At 38.0% G+C, this 8979-nt stretch overlaps 1 protein-coding gene across 3 annotated transcripts; it reads left to right on the top strand.

Moving 5' to 3' along the window:
- The first annotated feature begins 860 nt into the window (after nucleotides 1-860).
- Nucleotides 861-8116, top strand: LOC105049511 (amino acid transporter ANT1). Of its 3 annotated transcripts, none has more exons than XM_073262013.1 (4): nucleotides 861-1300; nucleotides 3059-3132; nucleotides 4106-4771; nucleotides 7314-8116. In XM_073262013.1, exons 1-4 carry the CDS (start codon nucleotides 1039-1041, stop codon nucleotides 7716-7718), a joined length of 1407 nt encoding a protein of 468 aa, XP_073118114.1. In that variant the 5' UTR covers nucleotides 861-1038; the 3' UTR covers nucleotides 7719-8116. The 3 variants fall into 3 exon arrangements, with proteins under 3 accessions (XP_073118114.1, XP_010927473.1, XP_010927472.1); XM_010929171.4 differs by having other exon boundaries at nucleotides 862-1314; XM_010929170.3 differs by lacking the exon at nucleotides 3059-3132 and having other exon boundaries at nucleotides 870-1314.
- The last annotated feature ends 863 nt before the right edge of the window (nucleotides 8117-8979 follow it).

Below are 8979 nucleotides of genomic sequence, written 5' to 3'. Positions count from 1 at the left end.
ATAGCATCCTCACAAATCGGAGTTGTATCCGATGGGGATCCTCCGATGCTTAAGTCAGAGAAGGAATTGATGAACAGTAGTAGATTTAAATATCGAAAGTAGCAGAGCTCTAGCTCAGAAGTGTCTTACTGGTGCTGTTCACTTACCCTCCTTTTATAGATAATTCTGATGTGATCGTCGAGCACGTGGTCCCACTTTTTATGGCGCTAAATTATCGGACCATTATTGTAGAGTTAGTGGGTCGTTAATTTTCACTAATTGTCATGACACGTAGTTGATAACCGTTTACAATGGTTAGGATGTGTTGGATAGATAAGTCGACTATATGTCGGTCAATAGTAGTAAGTCGGTAGAAGATCTGAATGATCATTGATTGGTAACTCTGATATGCTGATGGTCATCTATCGAAGGTTAATCAAGTCGTTTGTTGTTGGTCGATAGTAGCCAACTGTAGGTCGATCAACCGATCATGAGTCGGTGTGATTTGTTCAATCAGCTGATGTAGAGTCGAAGTTGTATGTTCGATCGGCTGACGTTGAGTCAAAATCGGAGGTCGATTGACTTATCCCAATAATAATTTTTTTAATATTTTTTTGATATTATATATTAAAAAATTATTAGACAAGTGAGATCCATAATTAATCTATGCTGAAATGCATCCATCTATGAATTTTATATTATGGTGAAATTTATCTATTTAGGCTGATTTCATTCCAAGTTGTGGCAGTTCGGGTCTATCAAATAATCCATAACCTTGTATCCGTTTTCATCAAAAATTTTAATAGCTATCGCGTTATCATTGATACCGACACAGACGTCTTCAGGATCTGTCCCGCATTTGTACTGTAGGATGTATCCGGTACACTAAAAGGCCAAGTTCTGTTACAGCCGGCGAACGTTCGGGAAAATTAACGCAATCCCTATCCATTTCTACCGCGAAATCCACACCAGAACCGAGATAGTGGTGAAAAGGGGAGAGAGGGGGCAGAACGGAAAGCGAACGCAACGGAAGAAGACGACCAGACGTTGTTCCAGAGAATGGGAGAGAGGGCGGAAGAGGCGGTGGCGGTGTCGGTCCCGCTGCTGCGGCCCTCCTCGCCGGCGGGATCGGTGGAGAGATGGCGGGGACCAGAGGGACAGGCAATGGGCGGTGGAGGTGCCACGTGGGCGCAGACCCTGGGGAACATCGTGGTCTCCATCGTCGGCACCGGAGTGCTCGGCCTCCCCTTCGCCTTCCGCGTCGCCGGCTGGCTCGCCGGCTCCCTTGGCGTCGCTGCTGCCGGACTTGCCAACTACTACTGTATGCTTCTCCTTGTCAGTATCTCTCCTCCTCCTCTCCTTCTTGAGCAATCTGTTTCTTTAGTAGTATGTAATTCATCCTGATGGGTTTTTTCTTTTCTTTTTTTTTTTTCTATTTCTAGAATAATTCATTTTAAGGTGGAACTGATCTGTTCTTGACATTCTTTGAGGAGGCACTGCTGATGTGTTTCTCTATTTATTGCTGATAAAAACAAAAAAAACTTGGTAAAATTCCGAATTTTGTGAGTTACCTTGAAAATGTGCAAAGATGAAAACTCCTAGGATCTGAGAGATTGAATCACGTATCTTTCTACTTCTGGCACAACACACACTTTAGCAGACAAAGAAATCTGCAAGTGCTTTTGATGCAAGAATAAAATGACAGAGAGTTGTTCCATGTTGTTGCTCTCTTTGAAATACTTAAAATTACTGGGGCAAAATTTTGAACATGAATGAGTGAAGGAAAAACTCAAGCAAATGAGGGAGAGAGAAGGAGAAACTATCCGGTAGTTTCTTCTCTTCTCCCAACTATTTCCTCTCACATTTAAATTTCAGATGATCTTGGTCATGCTAGTCCATCATGGATGGCCCAACCAGATCCAAAACCCAACAATAAGTATTTGAAGAAAATTTATTTTTGTATGTTTTGATCTTGTTTTTCTACTGTTTCGTTTCGAGAAGCATTATGGATGGGAGGAATCATAGGCATCACCTATTTTTTGTTTGCACAAGGACCCTTGAGTATAAAATTTTGGAGTTGAGAATTGGAGGGAGAAGCATTTACACAAAAAAAGTCATGCATTATTTTGATGATAGTTATATTAGAAATGTGGAAAGGGAGTCTACCTAAATTTAAATAATAATACCATCTGACTCTTGCAAAGGTTTTAAAGGGAACTTGGGGAATTAAGTTGCTGCCAGACATATTTCACGAAATCTATCTTCAGTAGATAGGTAAATTAGTTATTTTGTACAAAGTGATCAAGAGTCTGTACCCCACCAAGTTACTTGGAAATTAGAAGGAAAAAAAATATAGTTAAACTTAATTTCTTGTTAACATCCTTTTCTTAGAACTAACTAGAACAGTGTAGCAGAACTCTGAGAACAACCTACTTTTTCTCTAATGTAATAGGCTATTGGAGAAGGAAGCCTTTCCATAGGTGCAACAAACTTAAATAATGCAATGATGACTATCTCCAATCAACTTACCGATGACCACAAATTTTTAGTTTTAACTGGAATCACAGTACTGAATTCACATTATATGATTTGGACAAGATATGTTTTTGTCGACATGTTGATGAAGCATGTACAGTTTAACAGTTGGTCAGTTTTAAACCTCCATTGTTATCCAGTTTGGCTCTCCCTTTGTAATTGTAATCATAAACCCAAAGTTAACAAAACTTGAGGTGCATACTTTTTTCTGTTATCTTCTGAAGCATCAAAACTTAATTCATTTGACATCAAGCTGGTGCTGGCCCACATTTTCCCCATAAGTTTGTTTCAGTTGTGTTGTATAATCTGTTCTTTTAGATGATTTATATAGCATAAGTGAATAAGATTAGTCTCCGGATATAAGGATGCTGAAATGTATGTAGAAGCCAAAAAGGTCAAGGGTTACTTGCAAACTAAGGAGCCGTATTAGTTCCACTATTAAAAGATAAATTGACAGGAAAATGTTTTAAGTTGGTAAAGTCATGTTGAACAAAGATTGGAGAAGCATAAGTAAAGGGGATGCTTGATTCTGTATGATGCTTAGGGAGTAAGAAGGTGAGACCTGGAAAAAGGCAGACGGAATCCCTGAGAACAATATCCAAAGGCTTGGTTTGTAAGGTTTATTTCTAATCCTTCTCTGATAATAGATCTGCTTATTTGGTTTCCTGTATGCAAATTTGATTGAATATGTTTTTCATAATTAGAAATGCATTTTGGCTCTTAGTAATTTCACACCAAAATAACTGCTTGAAACAACATTATAATCCACTTTTTTTTTTTTGTCCCCGTCAACACCTTGGTGGGCAGCTTAGTTTCATTTAGGTTGCTTTTACTACAAAACTAAGAAACAGTTGTATCTTTCTTGGGATATGTTTTCTTAACATTTTCTTTCATTACTGAAGTATGCCTTTTCACTGCCCTATTATTAAATAAAAACTCATAGTATGTTCTATTGAATCACCGTATTGTATTTTCAATGTGTATCTTTGGTTCATTGGTCCATGGACGAGTCCAATGATGTTTTTTTTGAAAAAGCGAGTCCAATGATGTGACCAATTAGACTTAAGCAAACAAACATCTTAAGCTGAGATTTGGTAATGCTTGGATAGCTACACTTTCTTTTTGAAGTAGCTCCCCTGTAAACATTCGACCATCAAAGGAACATTTGACTTTTAATTAATGTTTTATCACTACCAAAAATTTGCAATATTTCCGTTAAAATGTTTCTCCTCTGAACTTTGAAATGTTGCAGCTTAGTTTACAAGCAACAAAGTGTCATCCACCATACCATGAAATATTTCTCCCTCAAAGAAGCAATTGTTTATCACTTCATCTTTTGTCAGTGCAGAGTTATAAAAGAAAAGAAAGTGCTTGCAAATTCAAATTTTCATTTCAAGGTGGTTATTTTGAACAGTAGGTTCATCAATAATGTCTGTAAGGATAAACTAAAAAAATGCCCACGGTATATGCTACATTATGTTCACTTAAAAGAATCCAAGCCTAGCTATTTATAAAAGCAGAAGTTTACTTTTGGATATCTCCCATTAGTTATTTTCTAATCAAGATGCTTCGACTTTTCTACTTTTCACAGGTCCAGTGCAGACATAAGTTAGAAGAAGATGAAGAAGAAATAGACGAGCCAAGTCAAATCCAAACTTACGGAGATTTGGGTGAAAAGGCCTTTGGGTCAATAGGGCGCTGTCTAACTGAACTTCTTATCTTAGTTGCCCAAACTGGGGGTTCTGTAGCTTACCTAGTCTTCATCGGACAGAACCTCTCCTCTGTTTTCTCTTCGACTAAGACCAAAGACTACCTGGTCTCACCTTCTGTCTTTATTTTTCTTGTCCTCCTTCCTGTTGAAATTGCCCTTTCCTTCATCCGATCTCTTGCCTCACTTGCACCCTTCAGTGCCTTTGCTGATGCCTGCAATGTTCTTGCCATGGCTATAGTCATCAAGGAGGATTTCCCACTATTCAATAATCCCTTCAAGACAAGGAATGCTTTTAATGGGGCTTTGGGTTTACCATTCGCAGCTGGGGTGGCAGTCTTCTGTTTTGAGGGCTTCAGCATGACTTTGGCCTTGGAGAGATCGATGGCTGAAAGAAAGAAGTTTCAATGGGTGCTCTGTCAGGCATTTCTTGTGATTTCTCTTGTGTATATTTGTTTTGGGATATTTGGCTACTTTGCCTATGGTGATGAGACTAAAGATATCATTACACTTAATCTTCCCAACAACCTGTCTTCTATTGCAGTGAAGGTTAGTGCAAAATGTCTGCCTCTTTTTTCTCTTGATGTTTTGCTTTGCATGTGTATTACAAAATATTTTGGATTGTATGTTATACTGCAAATGCACATCAAAAAGAAACAAGAAAAAGTATCTAAATATAGCAATAAAGAACCATGAGTTTGATGGTTTTATGTTTAAAAGGTGCATAAATAAATCCAATCACAACAAATAATATTGGAAGACAGTGGTGTCAGTATAAGGTAGTGCACAACACTTTGGACCATTTACAACAAGTTAACAGCTTAGCTGGAGGATTCTAGCTGCGAAGGTATGCAAGTAATAAGTTTTTCATTCCCATGCTAGTGTCTGTGCATGTTTGACATGATATGTTGATTCCAAACAACTGTGAGGGAAAATGATTAATTGGACTATTGGAGAATAAATTATGCTGCTGTTTGGCTTTGGAGGCCATGTAAAGTAATTGCTTAGGAAAATATACACTGCCTTTTAGATTGCTGCCCCATAGGGAATGAAGGGGAGAGATCAAAGTGTCTGTGTTTGGTATCGTAAGGATTCCATTGGGTGATATATTAAGCCAATGTCTTCAGACTGGCCAGTCTATCTACCATCTGTGTTACATGAACTTAGGTAAAAGGGTTGCATTACAGACCTTTGCCTAGGCATCAAATCATTCTGATCTTCAAAAAACTTTTCTTGAGGATATATAACCAAGAATCATCCCCCCACCTGGCTCTAATAGGTGCAGGTACTCTGGGTAAATGAACCATCCTCGTAACATTCTTTCTCATATTACAACTGCTATTACTGGAGTAGCCCTTGATTTTCCATCATTTCGTTGTTGTCATTATCCTCAAGACCTTCTCCCATAAAATGTGGAATTGGCCAAGTCAAGATTGCTCCATTAGGACTAAGTAGATTTTGCAACCAGCTGTCGGCCAGAATCCTCAAGAAAGTGATGCATAGTTCCTGATCAAGGCAGACATAGGCACAAGAGGCTGGTTGGCAGGTAAGGATATCTACCCACGGTTTTGAAAACTGGACCGAACCACCCGGTTCAAGACGTACCGAACTGGATTGGCGCTGAACCAGGTTGGTTTGGCCCTAGTTTTCAGCACCCGACCAAAAAAAAAAATTGACAACCATTGGGTTCGTGCTCAAACCAGACTGTTTCATTGCGAATCGGACGCTACGCGGGCTTACCGAACTAAACTGCTCAGTTTGGCCTCTTTTCTTTTATATTAGGAGATAGAGAAGAAGTCGAAAGACTTCTTCTCTGTTTCTAGGCGTCTCTCAGACTCTCTCTCTGTTTCTTACTCCCTAACACTGAAGACTTAAGGAAAACTCAAGTGGATTAAAGCTGTTAAGGTATGTTTCTCAAAACCTTGCTATCTTTCCTCTCTTCCTCTCTTTTTTTTTTTTTGAAAAATTAATAAAAAATAAAAAAAATAAGGAGAAACTATATCAAAACAAATTTTTTTGACAAGATTTTAATATATATTATAGATCTATGGATGATCTACACGATGACATTAAAATCATTAATTTTCGTTAAGTATATATTTTTTTAAATTAAAAATATATTTTCAGAGTGATATGAACATTAACGAATATCACTTAATATCATTTTGGGTTGTAAATTACTTAATAATGCATAAAAACTTGATTAGACACCTCCCATCTAAAAAAATAAAAAAGAAAAAAATCGAACCACCGTACCGTGTGTCGAACCGGTACCATACTGAACCGACCGGTGACCGAGATGGTCATCGGTACCGATTTTAAAACCTTGTATCTACCTCATAAGTTGCAACCTAAGCTCATGCAGCCAAGGAGCAACCTTCTAGCCTATGATTCAGTGTTCAACTTGCATTATGAGCATACGAAAATATTCAATTTTCAAGTGCAATCCACTAAAGGAAGAAAATAGATCAAAAGTGGCTGATACAAGCTTGTGGTGCTGTTTAAGTATGTTTGACTATTTCAGATTTCTTTTTGTTGAAGATTGAAGTGGACTAGAGCTAGCTTTTCTTTATTTATTCAAATGGATTGCCCACTCCATTCTGAATATCTAGGTTTTATAAATTTTCTGCAGCAAAATAGCAAACAAGTTACAAATTATTCATGGAAATTACTAACAGATGCCCGTTCACCATGTGAAATGAATATATCACCTGCATCACTTAGTTCTAATTTCATTATGCAATCACGGATGGTGGCAAATTCTTGTTGACATCAGTTGAAATTGCAAACCATTCTTGCATAGCTAAAAAAACTGGTAGTTTTCCTTTTTAATTTGTAGATTAAAGGAATTAATGGGACTCTCTCAGCTGACAGTGATTTGTATAATTAGTTAATAATTGTTTGACAGCTTGATAACATATGCTATATTGATGGAAGCCAGATTATTTGACTGGTCTTGCATTATATCTGTATGTATGGCGAGGTGCACCATATCATTTGCTATCTGGTGCTTGCATTTTACATAGCACATCTTGAGTTCATAGCCTTAACAATGCTTTTTTTCTAAAATGTGGTTACTAATATTCACCAGGTTGGGCTCTGCATTGCTCTAGCATTCACATTTCCAATGATGATGCACCCAATTCATGAGATTCTCGAGGCAAAGCTGAAGTCAAGCAGATGGTTTCAGAAGGCATGCAACAAAGTCCAAGTTGCTGAGAGGCTAGGCTTGCATGGGATCCGCATACTTGCAGTGGTGGCATTGGCTGTGTTGGCTTCATTTATCCCAGGTTTTGGGTCATTTATATCTTTTGTTGGAAGCACTCTGTGTGCCCTGCTCTCTTTTGTCCTGCCAGCTTCATTTCATCTCACCTTCCTGGGTTCATCAATGGCATTATGGCAGAGAATGTTGGATTACTGTATACTTCTTGTTGGTCTGGTATTTGCCGTATATGGAACATATGATGCTATCTCAGGTCATTCCATCAGTTCTTGATACGACTTTCTTGGTCAGAGGAGATCTCGTCATCAGCTTGGGCTTTTGGCTTGATTCCGTAGAATGAAGTCACAGGGTGGCAGGATAAACAGCATTAGCTGGTTGCTGACATGTTTACCGTTTACCAGGGACGACATTCATGTCCTTGGTAATGTAAGCCTATGTAGTTGTCATTATAGCTTGGCGGGATGGCTGCATGAGGCTTGTGTCATCTTTTTGGAGATAAATATAGGAGGGTCCAGTTTGTAGCATTTCGCAGGAGAAGATCTCTTGAACCAATTGTCCCACCAGTCAATTTTTAATTAACATTATATGTTGGGTTCTTTTAATTAAAAGTTGGAGAGTCAAAAAAACTGACATGATTAACTTTGCTTTTATCTGAAAGAATTAACTTTGTGTATTGTCTGAAAGGAGTTGGTTCTTTTACCTGATATAAAGAACTTTTACAGGAAGAATGATTACAGTTGAGCTGTATAAATTTGTTCAGCTTCAAGAATGAGAAGTCATCACCCTTTGGGGTTGTTTTAGGAGTTCTGGATGTTAAGAGGGCTGGGGATGTGGCCTGTTTGAGCCTGTTTCTGTTGCTTGCGCTCACTTAGCTAATGCATATTTGCTTCTGCGCTCCTTCTCATTTCTTCAAAACAATAATTCCCATGGCCCCTTAACCTGCTTTTTTCCGAAGGCTGTGATGGCTGAAACCAGAATACACGGTTTTGGTGCCAACATCCAACCACAATGTGAGGCTCCCACTTGTCATGTCTCCTGCTTTCTCCAATTGAACCAGTGCATAATAAGCAAGATTTGCAACATGGTGACCTTAGGAACTCACGTAAATGGTCCAATTCCAGCTATTCCTGCGCTCCTTTCAAGCTTGTGCTTTATGCAATCACATATGATAAACTACTACCACCACTTGATAGCTCTGGAAAATGAAGTTATATACCAGCATGATGCGAACAGCAATGAGAACATGTCCAGGGAGCTGCAAGCAAAGGAAGAAAATTGAGTGCTTTATCTAATTAATATAAAAAAAAAATATTTATAAAAATAATCTAATTTTTAATTTATTTATCAAAATGATACAAACAGGATAAAACATCATTCAAAATGGTATTTTATGATGCCATGTCACCCACTTTTTTCCTTTCATTTTTCACCTAGACGACGAAAAAAAAAAATCGTCAAATCAAATGGTATTTTTTAAAACGTCATTTGAAATGATATTTTTTAAAATATCATTTCAAATGACGTTTTAAAAAAT

This window comes from Elaeis guineensis, chromosome 8, assembly GCF_000442705.2.
Source record: "Elaeis guineensis isolate ETL-2024a chromosome 8, EG11, whole genome shotgun sequence".
Classification (NCBI taxonomy): Eukaryota; Viridiplantae; Streptophyta; class Magnoliopsida; order Arecales; family Arecaceae; genus Elaeis; species Elaeis guineensis.
Note: the sequence above shows the minus strand (reverse complement) of the source record. Positions and strands in the feature narration are given on the sequence as shown.

What these genes read in the sequence shown, in the direction of transcription:
- LOC105049511 (XM_073262013.1), top strand. Translation starts at nt 1,039, where the DNA reads ATGGGAGAGAGGGCGGAAGAGGCGGTGGCGGTGTCGGTCCCGCTGCTG. An exon ending in CGGACTTGCCAACTACTACT is followed by an intron (nt 1,301 to 3,058) that starts GTATGCTTCTCC and finishes TATGATGCTTAG; the next exon opens with GGAGTAAGAAGGTGAGACCT. An exon ending in CCAAAGGCTTGGTTTGTAAG is followed by an intron (nt 3,133 to 4,105) that starts GTTTATTTCTAA and finishes TACTTTTCACAG; the next exon opens with GTCCAGTGCAGACATAAGTT.